Below are 19793 nucleotides of genomic sequence, written 5' to 3'. Positions count from 1 at the left end.
GAAAATATATATTTGACATTACTACATGCTTGTATCTTGTACATTTGTTAGATTAGGGTAGTTGAACGCGACTGTACGGCTCGTTGGCATTCACATCTCGCTCTCTATTTCATTCACTTTAGTGTTGCGCTTAAGGTAAAGTTATCGATAAATTGTAGCCCTTGTAATTATAATTGATTATGATGATAATAACATTGAGTTATAGCATATGAAGAAATCCTTACAGTTACATAATACCTTTAAAAATTAAATATACAAATAATTAGAAAACAAACCCTTTTTTCGCTTGCAATGACTTTGCTCCTATTTATGGCGATTCTATTCTATTATGGGCTGACCATCTCTTCAGACCAGATAAACATCGGCAGACTGTCTTTTCTTACCTGATACACTTCTTGTTTTTACCTTCCCTTGGTATAGTTAAAAGTGTAATAATAAAGTAATTAGCGAGCATAGTTATAATATAATAAACATGAATTTCAAGGAACGAAGCGACGGTGGAGATTATCAAGTACTAGAAACAATTATAACTATTTAAACTGTCATTTAATATTCGATATCTTTACATCACTAAAACGCAAGCGCATATTGTCACGACCGTGTGTTTATCTCTTAACATTTAATAGTGTGTACTCATTCAAATATTCAATCACGGTAGTGTATTATAATTTGAGTTTATATTTAAATATTGCTGTTTAATTCATTACATCATTAAAAGTTGTTTAATATTTAAAACCAAAGGTGATAAAATGAGTTTTAAAACGTAATTCTTATCTACATTTTCATGTCCATAACATCCCTAGTCAGAATCAGCAGTAAACAAACCACAATCACAAGTTTCAAAACAAATATATAAATTAATTTAGTTGTAATAATCTATTTATATTATCAGACCCAGTTCGTTTACCGAGCGTTATAAAACTGGTACAAGTAGTTACAGTCATACAAAATTAATGTAAGTACAAGAGCATCCATAAGACCCGATGGTCTTGAGATGGCGTCACGTGATCGTAAAATTACTGTCCTTTGAATTGCAGAAAGTTAGAGGTCTATAGGAAGTAGATCTGGTTGGTGATTGTTATTTTATTTATTTATTTTACGTATTAACAAATTTTATTTTTATTTTATTTTCAAAAGCTTGCCAACGCTCGGCACACTGATACATTGGTACCTACAAACACTTATAAGCAAACAAGAAATACGAAGAGAAAAAAACAATGCATTGATTCATAAATTATAAAAAGTAAAGAAAAATTTATATCCAGACCTAGCTTGTTTTGCAGAATGCTCAATCTGGTGAGTTATGGCTAAATTGCGCTCAAATTTGATGATGGATGATGGATGCCTGGGGTATCGCGAGGGTATTTCGGTAGAGGTTATTATTATCGAAAAATAGGTACGAAATTTCAATTTTGTTAAAAGTTTGGGGGCAATCAACTTGATTCCTAATGCAAACTATATCAATTAATTTTCTACGACTCTCCAATGACAATATCTTAAAGTATCAAAATGAAGAGCTTATGACTATTCAGATATAAATACACGTAATGTAAACCTCAGCACATTTTCTACTACGATATATTCTTAATTTTCTATTTACTAACTAAGATCTTGAAAAGTATATATATGTTTAAGGATAACGATGAAAAATAACAAGTAGAGTACGTCTTGTGCGGAATTGTTAAGATCAAAACGACCTCGTGACTAATTCAGATGTGTTTCCAGATTGGAAAGGTCATGGCTTACTGAACAGTCTTAAACGAATGGAAAAATATCGATATTTGCACGTTTTACTTACAATCTGATATAGTTTTATCTCAAGAAAAACGTGTTTATACTTAAGTATACAACTATTATAAATCTGAATATTATCGAGTTTATGAAGAAAAACACATATTTCGCATTAGCCTCAGTAAGCCTCAATAAAACGAGTTTAATAATTAAAAAAAACCATGGCTCTACAAACTTTTAGGTCTGGGCCTCAGATTTATGTCTCTGTGTCGTGATCATTTTGTTTTTTTTTTCTAATAGGTGATCCGACGACACTACATATTTTACATACTTTATATTTTATTTAACGTTAAAAAGTACAATTTTAGGTGGACTAATCGAAATAAATGATTTGACTATTGACTATTGATATTATATGTATATGTATGTACGTATATATTATACAAATAATGTATGTATCATATAATCACCCCTACCAGATTTAAAAGTTAATTTGTACAAAATATCTGTAACATTTGGTTTGCGGAACTCGGAAACATACTTCCGCACTCACAATTTTGTTTCTCATTCATGGTTTTGAAATAGGAAGTATAACGCATAACAAGTTTTATATCAAGATCAAGTCCAATTCATCGAGACTGAAAAGAAAGTAAATATTCTCATTCGATTACTTCGCGAATATAACGGAATAAACACTCATCATGAGCTTGACATATTCGGTAGTGGGCTGATTAATTTAAAAGAAAGCATTGTTAAGTGCCTGTCTGATACCTAATCCGCTGTTTTACTAGTCATTTTTGTTGTATTTTTTTTTGTAACATTTACCTTAATTGTCAAATATTTTAGAGACAATAGCTTACGTAACATATTCTGTAGATATAGCATTATGATGTGGTGAACTTTAATAAACAAAATTTCTTTGATAAGATCAGGAAAAAATTATTTATTTATTACAGATATACATACATTATCCTTACAGACTATGCCAATATGATATAGTCGAGAAACATTAAATAAAATATAATAAAGTAGGTACATATATAATATTAAACACATAATATACACAATATCGCTACTGTGAATTCACTCTGCGAACATATTAATATGTCTATAATCCTTTTCCATTCTTTAGAAAGTAGCGGCTAACCAATTGTTTTTATCTATTTGCATGTTCATAATGACCTGGTTATTTTAATAATTATTAATAAGATACCTTCTTTTGATATACTACTTATTTTAATTTATTAATTTTTATCGCTTGCTAGGCCCCATAAACTTCGTTTCGCCTAAATATTATTGTTTTTACGTACCCCTTCTTAAAATACTCCTCAGAGTTCACGAAATAAATAATAACGAATCGGTCTACCCGTCTTCGAGTTTTGCGCAAATTAATTATATATTTTTTTACTTACTTTATGATTCATTTTTATTTATAAAGTTTAAACGATCAGGCGCTGAAAAAAAGGCATGTTTTAGACTTTTTGTGCAAAAGTATTGATAGATCTCCAACAAGCAGTCTTGTTACTAGCAACCGGTTCTTCCATACTGGTCGCAAAGTAATAATAGTTCTCACGGCAAGTGAAGATAGTCTGGGATTTTGCGACATATAACTCATGTCATAGTCATAAAGAAGTTTATACGTAAAGTCTGAATCTGATTATTATATGAAACTGACCCAAAAATGACCTCAATTATCCTAATTGTGGTAGATGTATGCGATAATTTACACTTTTCACAGTTGAAGGAACTCGAAAGCTCACATTAGATGGTCGTTACTGTTGTCGTTATTTTCGTATCAAGAGCAGATTCGTGAGACCATTAACCGTATTTGATAATCAAAATCACTCGAACTACATATTTATATGGTCGGTATTATCAACGAAATTAACGCACAAAGTTGAGAATACATAAAATTATATGCAATAAGTGTGGACGGCGTGCCATTCTAGAATCTACAATATTTTCATTCTAAAAGATTTAGGACTAAAGTTTTTGATGCTAGTATAAAACGAAAAGAATTCGTGTTTTTAACAAGCAAAACGAACTGACAAAATCTAAGTATATTAGAGTAATAATGTCTTAACGAAAGTAATTTCTACCACAAAGTTATCACATATCTTTAGATTGCCCTGAATTGTCATTCATTTATTATAAACGCATCCTGGCTTTCATAACACGATTGTGGCTAATCTATGAATAATATCTATCGGTTACATAAAATAATTTATCTTCTCTCTTAACGGAGTTCTCACCATTATGAATAATTACAGTTGTGTCAGAATAGGACAATTATTGTTTCATAATGTCTGTTGTGCTTAAATGTCTAGTATCCGGTCAGAATACTGACGCGTGGGGTCATTAGTTAAGATTTGTATGGAGAAAAGAGACAAATACTTTTTTGCGCCGGTTTCCCAAAAAAAATCTTTTTTAAGCATAAAATTATAAAGCTATCTGTGTACATACTTTTTCCTTTTTCGTGTAAAGAAAAATCCATTCATACTTATAAGAGTAATGCATTGAGCTTTGTAGTAGCAGTCATGTTTAGTAACAAATTATTTAAAAAATCCGAAAAAATGCAGCCTCTAGGTTCCTCTTGTCACACTTGAAGCAGTAGTGTGCAGTAGGAGAAGTGTAGTTTTCAGTTATCAGGCGAAAAAATACAAGATCATAATATGTAAAAATCACTAATTATAAAGTAGTAAAAAATATTTCGTACAAGGATTTCTACAAGCATCAAATTATAAACAAAAAATCATTCCCTAGACATTCAATAAAAAACTTTTACATGTAGGGGAAGGTTTTAAGGAAGGTTTGAAGGTCCTTCGTACGGTTTTCACATTTTATTTTTTTATTTTTTCTTTTTCCATGAATCAATCACCTGATAGCTTAAATTTATAGTCTAACTATCTGAGATTCATATAAAAAAATTACAAATGATTTCATCCGATGTTTCAACCATAATTATAATTTAAACTAAATCTGGAATACGTACGAATCTGCCCCATCAACGGGGCACCTTCGTACAGTGTTGGGGGTACCTTCTTTCGCTGTGGGGTAGTTCAAAATTCATTTATTAGCAATGAAATTAAACACAAAAATAAAGATTTAACTTCTATTAAACAAAAATAAAATACTTATAGTGAAACTTATAGTGAAAAAAATTTACATAGCTTTTCTTATGTAAAACAAAATGTGGATTAGCACTTCTTATTTTCGGGTGTGGCAGTATAAATTCGTGGTTTTCCTGGCCGTCGTCGTCATTTTGTTTGTTTTATTACTTCTTACAATATGCGGATAGGGTCGAAATGCCTCTGGTGTCAAAACTGACTTCGAAGGAACTACTATTTGATGGATTGATAAATTATTCACAAGCATCAAAATCAACCTTAATAAAGATAATAAAAAATAGGTATATAAACATATATTTACATCGACGATAGCAATGATAGCAACACAGGACAAAGTTAATGCAAAAATTAGCAATCAGCACACTAACACAATCTTACCTATCAGAGGGTTTAGTCAAGATGCCTTAACAGTAGTGTATGTAGAAAGTCGAAAACTTAATTTATATGAAAATTACAGTTCGCGTCGACAAATTTTCATATAAATTTAGTTGTACAATTCGTTCAAATGTGCCCCATCTAGTGCTGTCCGAAAGTACCCCACTAACTGAATAACAACAAAATATAACTTTTTTTAATATTAATAGGAAAATATCATAAATGAAGTATTGGAGATGTATCTTAAGTATATTTTGCTAGTTACTGATAGAATACTCTACACGAAAACTTATTTTATCTATGGTAACAAGAGACAAAAACATTGATCAAAAAATTACTTACCGAGCGCGAAAACACGTCCATGCCTGTAACTTCACTCTCATCGGTGCGAATTTCGCAAAACTTCGTTGATGTATAGTTGGTACCTCGACTCATGCACATATACAAAAGCAAGGCTGTACTTTATTTCGTTCAAGTTTTATTTTGACTGTATGAATGTGCCCCGCGTACGAAGGGTAACGATCTTCCCCTATATAATATGTAAGTATGAACTTTTCTAAACTTGAAACACTTTCGTATAAATGTGAAAATGCTTGGATAAAACTGTCAGGAGCAAGATTTTATTCACCACTGTTTCGTTTGCGATTAGGACAAAAAGCCGTAAGAAATAAGGTTTAATTTTTATGCTCCCATATTTATTCGTAATGATCTGGAAGTTTTAACTGTCCCTATATACTATATTTCAGGTAATATAAATATTTAGTAGTATTAAGATTAAAGAGTAGTGAGTATTATATTGAAATCATTATATTTCAATATATGTACATTATTTATTTATTTCCAACACACAAATATACAGTAGGTTTTTACAATTTTCTTAACGTATATATACAAATCATAATAATTCATGAATAAATGGTATTTTATTTGTAAATAGTGGGTCCGGGGCATTGTACCTTTAATGCTAGCAGCATTTCCGCGCTGTAGTATGAATCAATCTATATATAAAATAGATATCTTATAAACAATATGTATTTAGATACATTCGAGTATATAAGTAGCACAAAATTTATTGTTTGTTTGTATTTTCAGGAACGATGGCAGCAAAGGGCAAGGGTCTCCGAACTTGAAAATGTCTCACTAAACGACTAACCACGATGTTCTGATCATGGAATCACCAGTTAGAATATGTTTAGGTAGTATATTTAAAAAAATTAACCTAATCGTTATTTGACCTAACCTAAAGTCAGTAGATTTTACACTTATTACTTACATTGTGATGTAGGGTAAAATTTGGAAGTAAAATAATAAGGAAACATATTTACAATACATTTTATTATTTAATTTTAGAAAAGGTTCTATATATAATACTCATTATATAAAGAACATTGATTGTAACAATGCATGTGAACATGAAAAACTGAAATTTATAAACCAATATTTCATTATGTTTCAGGTGTAGCGTTAGTAGTAAACATACTACTTTTAAGCAGCACACAAGTAAATAGTCATACACTACCACACGAAACGACACCCACCATTATAGAGGAAAAAAACTCGAGAACTACACGTGTGAATGTAACGTGGGTTGCGCGAGGCAAACCAAAATTACCCGATGTAGCCTCAAATGAGCTTCAGCAAAAGGATGTCTCAGAGGAGAATTCCGATAAAAATTCTAAATATAAAGCTAGAGGAAGGGTAAGGTTTAATCCACTTTCTAAATCGACTACTGAAAGTTCCTTAAGACGCATCAGATCCTCTACTGAAGCGTCAAATGTAATAATAGTCACTCCGACTCCAGAAGTAAAAAAGCCAATGGAAATTATAGACAGTATGCATAATTATAAGAAAACAAAGCTACCAATTTCAAGCACAACTAAAACTGTATTATCTAAAACAAAAGATGAAGACGACGAAGGAAGTGACTCGTATGAGAGATATACTTCTAGTAAATACAATGACAATAATTTTTTCACCTTTAATGAAAACAATTTTAGTGATAAAGAAAAAGGTAGCTCCGATAAGCAAAATATTGGAGGCTATAATACCCCATCTTTTCACGACTTTCCAAGTTATTTTACCAAACAAACGTTTCAAACAGACAGTGAACCCTATAAAATTGATAAGTTTTTTGATTTTGACAGTGAACTGACTACTCCTAAAAATTATTTCTTTGATAAAAAGTACCATGAAGTTTCATCAAGTATACAAAAAAACATAGAATCGAAAAAGCCGAAAGCCACACCTCTATCTAATACAACGAATGTTCAAAAAGTCGTTGAGAAGCTGAGTAATGGCACGCCACACAACCAATCAAGAATTATTATGAAAAACTCCAAGGAGGTTCGCGTAATGGATAATGATGAGGCAGGAACGAATACTAAGGCACTATCTGATGTACATGGAACCAGCATTTACTACGAAATGTCAGTATTGTCCACCGAAACGTATAATATCAGCCTAACAAATGACGAGGACGACTGTGACAATGATGAACCTTCGGAAACGACAAAAAGTACTCCTCAGAAAGAAGAACTCGCTGCAATAGATCCTACGCAAATTCCATTTGTTGAAATCTCTACACCATCTATACGTCAACAAGACAACGAAATTGGTTCTACAGTAGCATCTTATTTCTTGCCAGGTAGTGTGACTCCTTCCCTATTAAATACAGCTACTCCCTTTGCGATTTCATTCCAAAATACAGTATTTCCCAGCGAAAGGCTTATAGAACATGTTTTATCGTCAAGTGAAAAGCCTAAAGGATCTTTAGTTACTACAAACAGGAATCGTAACTACTCCAAGCGCCTTAACTTAAACGGAAAAAAGGAAAGTGCAAATAATGTTGATACACAAAATGAGCAAGTATCACCGAATCTTGTTTATAGACAGAATACACGTAGGTTCCATTACACAACGCCTAAAATTAAGCCAGTCTGGATGGCACCAAGGCGCAATATTACAAGAATGCAACAGACGAAACCACCAGCAACAATTTATTCCGAGCATTTTGATATAAACAATAAATATTTCACTGAAGGACCGGCCCAATTATCAAAGATACTTACGACGTTATCCTCCGATATTGATCCGGTATTGCAAAGTGATTTTGAGTCTAACAGTGGCAAGAGGGTTGTGCACTCGCATTCTTTTGTAGATAACACAATTCCTTCGCTTTGGAAAAGGGGTTCAACAAAGTTTTCGGGTTCTAGTTCTTCAACATCTTCTACTACAAGTACTACGACAACGGACGAGCCACCTACCACTGAGGCAAGAGACGGAGTTAGTGAATTAGAAATACCACCCACACTCACTGCGTGGGCTTTAGCAGGCATGCGAAGTCCACCTCTACTCATAAGAAATGTAAACAGAACGAGTTCAACTAAAACTATCGATGAGAATGAGTTACAAAAAGTGGGGGAAATTATAGGTAAGTAGCACAGATATAATAGTTAATTAGTCTCTATACTTACACTTAAGACATATATAAAATTTGAGTGTAGATATTTAGGTATATGTAATTTGAGAAAGTACATATATTAAAAACTATTATCCTTAGTCTTTCAAACCAGTTAGTAAATAATAGAGGTTGCCGCATTCTTATTATAATTATACGGCTACATAGATGTTGACGCGTAATGGTAACGCCCAATTCGGGTGTGGTGTAATAATTAATTTAACATTAAATTTCAGAAAAGAGAGAAACTACAACGAGTTCAACAACAAGTACAACAAGTTTACCATCTACTCAAAACCAAGACTACAGCATTACAAAGAACATCACGGAAATAGTTCAAAATAAATTACCTTGGAAACCTTTTATATCACAAACTTTGGCATTTGTGCAAAATGAAAAGACAACTGAACCAATATCAGAACGGGTCCCAGCAGAAAGTAATATATCTCTACAAAGTAGTGAAGAATCTTCTAAAGCTGACTTTAAAAAAGAAATCGAAGAGTCTCAATCAGCTTGGGTAGCAACTGCGGTTAATCTCGATGATTTGTCCACAAATGAATCCGAGGAGACTTTCTTAGATACAATTCTACCAGCTGAACCGACAAGATCAACTGGATTTGAGTCGATTACTAAATTACCTTCAGATATGACTACTCCTACTGATGATACACTTGACGACACCGTTGCTAATTCTGATGAAACTAATGAAATTATAACAGCTTCTACAAAAATACCAGACTATGAAATAACTACTATAAGGTTTTCTTACATTCCAACAGATAAGGAAACTGAGAATACGGAGGTTGATGAATCTACTACTGATTGGTATTATGCTGGATCCTTACATACTAAGCCTACAACCATAGAAGATGTTCCAATCACTACATACAGACCAAAGTATTACACCCCATCAAATGATATTGAAGAAACTACGTCCATACCAGATACTACTCCTCAAATGGAAGTGTCCTCACAAACTATTGGAGAAACTACAAAAGAACCCACTTCAAAGGAAACTATAGCAACAGAAAATATGGAAATGACCACTTCTGAATCATCAACTACAGTATCGTACAATCCAACAAAAGAAACTATACCAACAAGCACATCAGAACCAACAACGGAGTTTGAAACAACGAGTATTGTTATAACAGTTTCTACAGAAATTAATACCAAGAAGGCTCCAACTATGTCAGAAACTCCAACTACCATAGTACCCTCAACTGACATACAAGTGACCTCTGAACGTAACGAAAACAGTGAAGTTTTTACACTAGAAACTACATCACCTCAAACACAAACGACAACAACCGCAAAAGAGACAACTGCTGAAACTACAACAAGCGAAACGATAACAGAAGGGGTTGAAGCTGTAACAGAAAAATATGAAAAAATTGAAACAATAACAGGAAAAGTTGAAACCACAACAGAATATTTAAAAACAGACCATCCAGAAGTTAAAGTTGATACAACTACAGAGTATAGAGATGAATCTACCATGGAAACAACGATTACATCAAAAACCGTCAATGAATTAGAAGATTTGACAAGTTATGGTGGAGAGATGACAACTGAAGCATCTTCCAGGGTACTTGATGAAGCAGGTTCAGGCGCAGCTATTGCGATTGCTGTTAGCACGATCGGTGTTATAGCCTTGGTTCTCCTTATTGGTTTATTGGTAAGTTATTTTAAATAACATATAGTATATACATATCAAGTAGTTTTAACTAAGATTTCATAGTAATGACAATAGGATATATTCGAGTATTTTTCTTTATAATTTTTTAACTAAATATAACTTTCTACACCGTAATATCGTTATAAAATATATGTCGCAGCCAACTAGCTTAATTAGCGGTTCAATTAACAGCCTATCCTTTTAAATAAACGGCGCCGTTTAACTAACGGCCTCAAAGATATTCAGTCGTAGCGTTTGTTACAACATTTAATAAACTGGCTGGCTAATGCTTAGGCCATTCGTACGATAGAGTCATTATTTGGCAGAAATAAAAAAGATAAACATGTGAAGTAAAAAATATTTCTTTTGAAATGAAATTGCTTAAGTCAAATTCAAATTATTATTGTCACTACACTCTTCCCTTGTACTTGTTGTTTTTCATGAAAATTTGGAAAACACCATTAAAGTTGTGGTTTGCCGACGCCATATTGACAGTTTGAAGAGTTTCGCTTCGGGTTTGAGAGCGGCAGAAAGTGGAAATAAATTTAAATTAACAGTCAACAGGCTAGGCAAGTAATAAAACGTCATCGATCCAAGTCATCTGCCTAGCCGTTTAATGAACTAGCTGAACATCTTTCGGGCCGCTAGTTAAACTGCTAGGCTGTTAATTGAACGGCTAATCAAGCTAGTTGGCTGCGACATATATCTATCGCAATACTTTTTATCGGTTTAAAGTTTTGAAGAAAATACATTTAAAATCAATGAACGAATGTTCCCGTTTATTTATTTACGTATGTTACGTTACACACATTCTAATACAGCAATATTTTTAAATAAAAACCGACACAGATTAGTCTTTCTTACTACACATTATTATCTAGTCGCTCTCCTATGGAATTCTTCTGCTTCGTTGATCTTCAATGGTGCATGTTCGTACAACATATCCAAAGTAATGAGCATAATATCTATTAACTCACGATAAATTACGTCCACTACTTTGGAAAACGTTGCAGATGATTCGGCATCTCGTACGGAGCTGGAAAGGCCATAAATATAATTAATACAATGCGCTATAGTTTTGTAAACCTACAGTATTTGTGCGTTATTTCAATAATACTTCTTAATTTAATAAAACTTTAGAGGTGTCAAGGGACACCCGGATGGAACGAAATTCCTTTCGATTAATTTATATGTTAATTGGTATCATAACAGTATGATAGATTTTCTCGACACCAATCTTACGACGAAAAAAAAAGCCAACATCACGAGGTGTTCCCAGGCGGTCACCCATCCAAGTACTGACCTCGCCCGACGTTGCTTAACTTCGGTGATCGGACGAGAACCGGTGTATTACAATAGCAAATAGCAAAAAAGTGTCGTGACAACTTTTCGTAAGAATTTTTTCCGTCTTTATTTCACAACGCGCGATAAGGAACTTCGTTCCAAAAAACGCATTTTTAATAAAATGTTATGTTCTATGTATAAAACGTCAGGAGTAATTCCTACGACCTGAAGATTTTCTTGGAAAAGAACTGAAATGATTACTTTTAATTCATTTAGTAAATACTATCATATAAATATAATAATATTTTTAAGGTTCACCAGTTGCTTCAGTATAAAATATAACAATATATTTAGCGTCTTTACTATGCTGCTGTACAGAACTAATATAAAATGTTCTTGAGTCCCGTATTTTACAATATATTTGTGCACCAGGTCGCAATTGTTTTTAATGTTAAGCATCGAAGCCAGGGCCTTCGGGTTCTAAGCCATGTGCGTTACCATCTAACCATAGAGGCGAAGCATGAAACTTTATTATAATTTATTAAATTCGATCTTATTATATTAAAACTAAACAATCACGTTTAGACTTAATTATATTAATAAATATATTAAATAGGAATAATTTACGTTAGTAAATCTAAAACTATATCTAGTCGCCAAAATAATATTTTTATGCAATTGAATTGAATAATAGGTTAGGCTTACCTAAATATATCACTGCCATGGTCTTCTCTGAAACATAAAAGTTATTTTAATATTTGGTTTTATTTGCATTGATGAATTATTCCCAGCTTTTTCCCAATTCGATTTAGTCCTTCAATAAAAGAGCGTACCAATTCTTAAAAGCCCGGCAACGCTCTTGCGAGCCTTCTGGCAATGGGCGGCATAGGCCGTTAAAAAAAAACTGATAAGAATCAATGAATTTATTTTATTACCCTTCATCCATCTCTCGCGATTGTAAACACCACGAATGTTCGAAAATGCTATGAAAAAGATCATAATAAAACCTTAATAACAGATGTACTAACGAGTTAGGTTTAATTTCAAATGAAGTTATAACACCTGAAATGTTCTGAGTAGCGATATGAAGTGTACGATGACAGTATAAGGTTGCTGGAATTTTTATAGTTCGTTCGTGGTATTCATTATCCGTCGAGTTGCCATTGGTGCAATTGTAGTGGAGTATGTTTGCTTACTAACAATTATTATTGTTAAAAAAAATATGCTTACAAAAATATGAATGTCAATGTGTATTATTTGGGATCCATTTTAAGTTAGAAATACCTGAGTCAGGGTTCACAGCTTTTCAATACAAATTTAATAGTTAATTCCATAGAACTTTTTTTGTACATAACTTACATTTTTAAACAAATTAGAAAGAAATAATTAGATTTTTAGTGATATTTGAAAGGCAAAACAATTATTAGGAGATTGATAGTCAGCAATCCGTTACGTTTACCCAAATATCTTGTGTACAGTAAATATTTTTCTTCCTTTTTTCTTTCTATTACATTCATCTGTTTAACTCCTTTAAGTAACATATAAAAGTTAGTATAGAATGTTCCTATTATTATTTAAGTCAAAGTCAGATCATTTATTTCAATTAGGCCTATTAAAAAGGCACTTGAAAGTCAAAATTACAAGTTAAAAATATTTAAAAAAAAAATGACTACTTGCCCCTTTCAAAAAGTAGTTTCATATGGCAAGAAATTCCATACTTACTCTCATAAAATAGCTTTTACTGCATTGTCCTGAATTCTATAAAATTGTGGCATCGCAGTTTTAGATTTTAAATTGAGATGCGTGGGAACTAGTGTTGCGTTAAATCTATAGATCATTCTTGAGAAAATATTATTTATTCAATTCATGGCAGATTTAGAATTCCATTTCGTATTATTCATATTTTTGTTCAAAGCACTTTTCACAATTTTTTTTATTTATTTCGTTATCCTACTGCTAGCATACATAACAAAAAAAATCATACTAAAGATGGAATACCTACATAATATATTATACAAAAATGTTCAAACATTTATCAAAGGAAACAAATCATAGAAATGATTAAATACATTAAACTAAGTAATACCAAATTTTTTGCATGCCAGACCTTTACAAAATAAATTGGGAAGCTACTTAACAACTATATTTTTTGAGGCTTTTTGACAATAGAGATATCTAAATATTATTATTTCTGAGGATTTTCCCGCCTTCGTTTTAAAATTACTTTTTTGTAAGTTTCTCGTTTATAACGCTAACTTTATTATAAATTAAAACGGTTTAGAACTGTCTATAAATTATAAAGAAATACAATATTTTTAAAGCTATTCGAAATATTTAAAACTTACCAAATTATTTCACTAATACACGATTTAATTAAACTTTTTACCAACGCCAATATTAGAAAAATGTTAATTATTATAATTCTGTTAATTCAATAAGGCAAAATTCCTTTAACTGTTGTTTTGTTTTAATTTGTAAATATTGGAGTTAGTATGCGCACGCGTCGACGTCACGAGAGCGTATGAGTGTAGGGCGAGGTCCGCAGAGATAGACCTTAGGGCGTCTTTTGAATACAACTGTATTCAAAAGTTGTATGGCCACAAGAAAGCGTTTTTATTATTTTATTATTATTGCAAAGAGAAATTTCATGTACTCGTAATAAAATGTTTAACATGGAAGAGAAGTTTATCCTTTGCTGGGAATTGACGCAGCGACGGTTCTAATTAAAAGTGCCATAGCACCTTATTCTTCGCCAATATTCATTATTAATTATTGGCCAAAAAGAAAATCCGGGGTGATGTGGCAGTGCGTATTTAAATAAAATCAACTCAACGAAAGATCAAGATTTCTTATTGAATTTAAATTGTGATTTTTTAAAATAGATCGATTTCAGTATTAGATATGATAAATATTTTACACTCTACTAAGTAGTTAATTAAATGAAGTTGTAGTCTAGAATCTGTTTACAGTTTCTCGTAGCCATACTCTGCCGTTAAGTCAAGATGTAGGTGCCATATCGCCAAAGGATGTTTTTAAAAGCATAAATTATAAACAAAAGTTATGATGATGACGAAATTTTAAGGGCGTGTTTCCATTCGTACAATACGTACAAATATTTTTTTCGACTTTCTAGCATAAAATCCTTATAAGACTACAAAATTGTCGTAAAATAATCTCATTTAAACAATTAAGTTACTTAATATTATATTAACGAGTGATAGTAAACTATTTAAGATAGACATAACAAACATTCTTAAATTTAGTAAATTTTACTTTAATTGAAACAAAAGTACTTTGCTTATTGTGTATTAAGCAAGATGTTTCCTTTTTTCTATTATAAAAGCAGCTTAATACTATTTTTTTTAAAAAATGTTCTCTCATCAATCATTATACCACTTTAAATGATTCTTATCGACCAAATTTACACACATTAATGTTTTAAATAACTATGGCTAATACTACTCCGGGGCAATGTAGCATTGTAATGGAGAAATGTACGCTTTATAAATGTTTAAAAGCATAAAGCTTTATAAACAAATATAATCTCCTACTTTTCTAGTTTAGATGGAAACACGCTCCGTCAAGTGTAATTGCCAATTGGTCTAAACTCAAGTAGGCTCTTGAAATTCTCGTCACCTCAAGTCTCAACAATTTATTTGCACTTCATCAACTTAACATTGTCAAGACATATTTTTCACATTGAGTGGTGATTTTGTCAGATTTTTAACTAAAGTTTTTATTTATTTGTTATATATATAACAATATAGAATGTTTAAATCTAGAATAAATATCATTATATTAAAGTCGGTTAAAGATATATTTCTAACCGTCAGTTCTCAGAACTTAACTCTTATCATTTCCTGTCTCAAGCTCCACCAAACACCTTACTAAGCGTTCCGCAAAGCTCGGGTGACTTTATCTCTAACAATTATTATAGGGAAATAACCGTAAACTTACTGCGTTCGTTACTAGGCTGGTCAGCGATTTATACCGGAGGAATAAATAAATGTTTCCATGGGACTCAAACCTATAGCCGTGCTAGTTCGGCACATAATTAGGTTTTTGATTCTGCGTAATGGTTTCCTGATTACTCTGCGGCCATGTTGTAGGTAGTTCGTGCATGTACTTTTAGTAGGAAATATCTTAAAGACGAATTTAGCGCTTTACTGTTTCGTTTAATTTAATTTGGCTTTTAATTAATTACATTTATTGTTCTTAGACTATTTAACCGTCAAGAATAAATTTATCATTTCCAGTTAGTGGTACGAAGGCGTGGTCGACGTGGCGTGTATGCCCAAAGGTGCACACCCGTCTCCCTGGATGCTTACAGTCTGGACAGCGTTAGTGTGGGTCATAGGAAGGGAAACCAGCGGCTCAGAGCTAGTAAGCGGAGTTATGGCAACCCGGCCTATGATGACGAGGTAAACTTGGGTATCTGTATTTACCTAATTTTTTGAGGTTATTCTTAAGACTGTGCATACAAATGACTCAAATATCTACGAAAACTACAATGATATAATCTTTACTTGAGTTATTTTCTTTTGATTAATAAAACGATAGCTGATCGATGATTGAATATTTTATTAGATTTTTAAAAGTATAAAATATGTATAAATAAATGTATGTATGTTACCTAGACAATAGCATACATACCACAGATACAAATCAGTTATTGATCACACAATTGTTTTTAATTCTAACTTGTCGAAATATTAATATACGGTATACGCTTTTACAGGTGACTTCTCACCCTATGAACTATGCGGCTCTTGCCAACTTCGCTCTGGACATCGACTCCATAACAGCTGAGTTTTCTGAGATTCCAACAGTCACTGTACGCCCGGAGGAGGTGCCTCCAGGTTGTGAAGATAAGAACCGCTACTCCAACGTCCTGCCTTTACCGGAGACCAGGGTACCCTTGGAGAGGATTGGCAACGACTCCACTACGGAGTATATTAATGCCAACTATGTTACGGTACACCTTTGGCTATATAAGTCTATTTTAAAATAGACAAACTATAAACTATATCCGAATTATATATATAATATGTACTAGCGGATCCGACAGACGTTGCCCACAGACGTTTTGAATACAAGAAAAAAGATAATCTAATTGTAAATTTAATCCATTCTGGAATCCAATTAAGCACACAGAAGTTTGATCAAAATCTGTCCAACCGTTTAGGAAGAGTTTAATTACAAACACACGCACAGAAAATTAAATAAAGATTAGTTTTAATTTTAAAAGATGTGTACACATTTAAAAAAAATAGTGCCTACTTTATTATATGGACCTATGGTCTCACATTGAGAAGTACTCGTGGTACATTTTATTGTATTTTTTTTATCTCAGAATTTTTAATCCAAGATAATTCTTTACATTTTTCTGGAATTATTTTGTTTACCTTCCCGGAATTAAAATTTATTTTCCCCATGTTTTCGTTTACGTCTTTTGTTTATTACCTTTTAATATTGGTCATACATGTACGTCATGAACGCAACCGCTGATTCAATGTTTAGCGTAGGTCAAAGCATGCTTAAGTAAGCATAAATCATGCTCTAGTTTTAAGTTTTTTGTATAGATTTCAAGTATTAGGTTAACATTTAGTTAGGGTAACAAACAGTTCGAACGAATACACGCGACACGATACATTACTGCGTCTGACCAATCACAATCAAGCGAAAAGCGCTATCGTTTAGTTTATTGTTAAAATATTACCCGGTAAGATACTTTAATCAAAGCGATTAAAACATAAAAGTTTACTTTTCAGGGACCAGGAAATATTAAAAACTACTACATCGCCTGTCAGGCCCCACTTTCCAACACTGTCCTAGACTTTTGGCGAATGATATGGGAACAGAACTCGCGACTTATAGTCATGCTTACTGAATATATGGAAAATGGTGTTGTAAGTACATTTTATCGTTGTATACACTCTGCATATAATAAAAATGTTTTATTTTTGTTATAATTTTAATTTCGTGCAGAACTTGTTACTCCGTTAGATGAAATATTTTACATAATATAGGTATCTAAACCAAAAGCTAAAAATGTTTATTTTAATAGTGTTTATTGCAGTATATTAAATGACGAAGTTTTTCTTTTATTTAAGAACAATTTTAATCTTGCAACTTCAATATGAGATTTTTGCGCCTGATAAAAAATGTGTTAAAACATTCAAGATCTAAGTACCTAAAATTGTAACCGCACGGGGAACAGGCGTTATCTGTAAGCAGATTTTTCACGTACAATTTTATACTATAAAAAATAAAGCATTCACATTGTTATAGGAAAAATGTTTCGAATATCTACCACCATCCGAAATATCAGACAACCGGCGTACATTTGGCGAATACCAAATAATCCTTAAGAAACGGGAACAACGGGACAAATACGCCATCACCTCCATCCAGCTGATCAACCTGTCTACCAGGACCTGGAGAGAGGTCACTCACCTCTGGTACTTCTGGCCGGCCAAGGGTGTGCCTGACGATTACGATTCGGTGATAGATTTCCTTTCGGAAATGAGGAGTTACATGAAGATCTCGCAAGGCGCTAAGGAGTACGACGAAGAAGGTACTTCGGAATTGCTATTTAGTATTTAGCGTTATATTATCCTAGTATTTGTATGGATGTAGGATTTTTACTGTAAGATTTTATTTGAAAGTTTATTTGAGGTTTGATTGCCTTACTTGAGGCAATAAACTCTGGAGGGAAGGAAAACGATACGATTGGGGGCAAGTACTGGAATTGTAAATGTTATTAGGTACCTAAACATTAAGTTATTCTAATAATATTGTAAAATCTAAAAGGAAAAAATAGAAATTTAATATGATGCAGAACACTCTTTAATAGCCTTAAAAAATCTCGTACGTCGGCATTTACGTGTACCAATACACGTGTGTGTTTGAAATTAAAAATACCGATTTGAATCGTTTTTTACGGAATTAAAAATATCAACTAACAAAATCTGTTTTGTGACAATATAAACTAATAATTCGTGAAAACGTAACCCAATCCAGGAAGGGTTCATGACCTCCATGACAGTGTTGCCTTTTAAGTCCTGCTAAATTAAAATTTTTTCACAGGCCTAGAAGTAATCTATGAGGACCAGAACCGTTCGTCATACAACAACCTCTCGAAGTTGAAGAGTGACGATAATAGCTCAGGGAACGGAGTCAACGTTTACTCACCGGCGAAGGCCGAGGAGTTATTGAGACGGGGGTATGGGAACAATGGGACATTGGGCAAGATGAAGACTGCTTCGGAAACCGAAGGTTGGGAGATTTACGAGTTTATTACTGAAAATATAAAATTATTGCTTAAAATTTTAGTTTTGCTGCTGTGTCTGAGTTAGGATATATTTAGCAGACTTCAAAAAAATAAGGGTGATTTGTGTAGATATGTTTATTGATAATATACCTACATAAAAACTAAATCTGTCTTTACACTTTAACTGTTTAGAACAATGTAGAAATAGTGATTTATTTTTAAACATTAAGTTCTCTTTACCAAAAGTTTGCTAAGGTTTACATTATTTAAACTAAGATTTTTGATAATGAATTAAAAATCCATCAAAACCATTCCAAAGCTCTGTTATGACCATATTAATTAAAATAATTATTATTTTCATAAAATCGTTTATCCTCACAAAAACTACAAACATTATAATATTATCTTTGACTTTATTATTTATAAATCTAGGAATACGACCATGCACTGTTGTTTGCGCATCGGGAGCTGGTAGGTCCGCGGCCCTTATAGCAGCGGACATTTGTGCGCGTGCGCTCGCTTCGGGTAGCGCGGACTTGCCGCGGACCGTACGCGCCTTACGCACGCAACGACCGCATTCTTTGACCAACAGACACCACTACATCTTTTTGTATAAGGTATTTATTTATTTATCATGTTTATGATATTTTAATACAAAATAGAGTTTGGTTTAACTTTTCTGACATTGTCAAACATTGCCTATAGTTGTTTCGATGTATTAAGCCTAGAAGGTTAATGAAACAGATTCAAAAATGTGTCCTCATCGCCATATTGGAAATACTTCACATATTTTTAAGAGTTTATTAATATATAAATTATTTTAAAAGTATAAATAATTGTAAATATTTTCTCATTTTAACTTCTGCT

At 32.5% G+C, this 19793-nt stretch overlaps 1 protein-coding gene across 1 annotated transcript in view; it reads left to right on the top strand.

Annotated features, from left to right (window-relative positions):
* LOC125050313 (mucin-5AC) overlaps positions 1-19793 on the top strand; it is a 47571-nt gene that overhangs the window by 26768 nt on the left and 1010 nt on the right. Inside the window, exons 3-11 of the mRNA XM_047650061.1 lie at positions 6327-6430; positions 6691-8664; positions 8928-10369; positions 15910-16074; positions 16392-16628; positions 17425-17562; positions 17945-18230; positions 18743-18931; positions 19359-19543. Of these exons, the coding sequence (XP_047506017.1) occupies positions 6403-6430; positions 6691-8664; positions 8928-10369; positions 15910-16074; positions 16392-16628; positions 17425-17562; positions 17945-18230; positions 18743-18931; positions 19359-19543 (4644 nt within the window). The 5' untranslated portion in view covers positions 6327-6402. The remainder of the gene's footprint in view (positions 1-6326; positions 6431-6690; positions 8665-8927; positions 10370-15909; positions 16075-16391; positions 16629-17424; positions 17563-17944; positions 18231-18742; positions 18932-19358; positions 19544-19793) is intronic.

Source organism: Pieris napi, chromosome 6, assembly GCF_905475465.1.
Source record: "Pieris napi chromosome 6, ilPieNapi1.2, whole genome shotgun sequence".
Taxonomy (NCBI): Eukaryota; Metazoa; Arthropoda; class Insecta; order Lepidoptera; family Pieridae; genus Pieris; species Pieris napi.
This window is presented reverse-complemented; position numbering and strand designations above follow the sequence as displayed.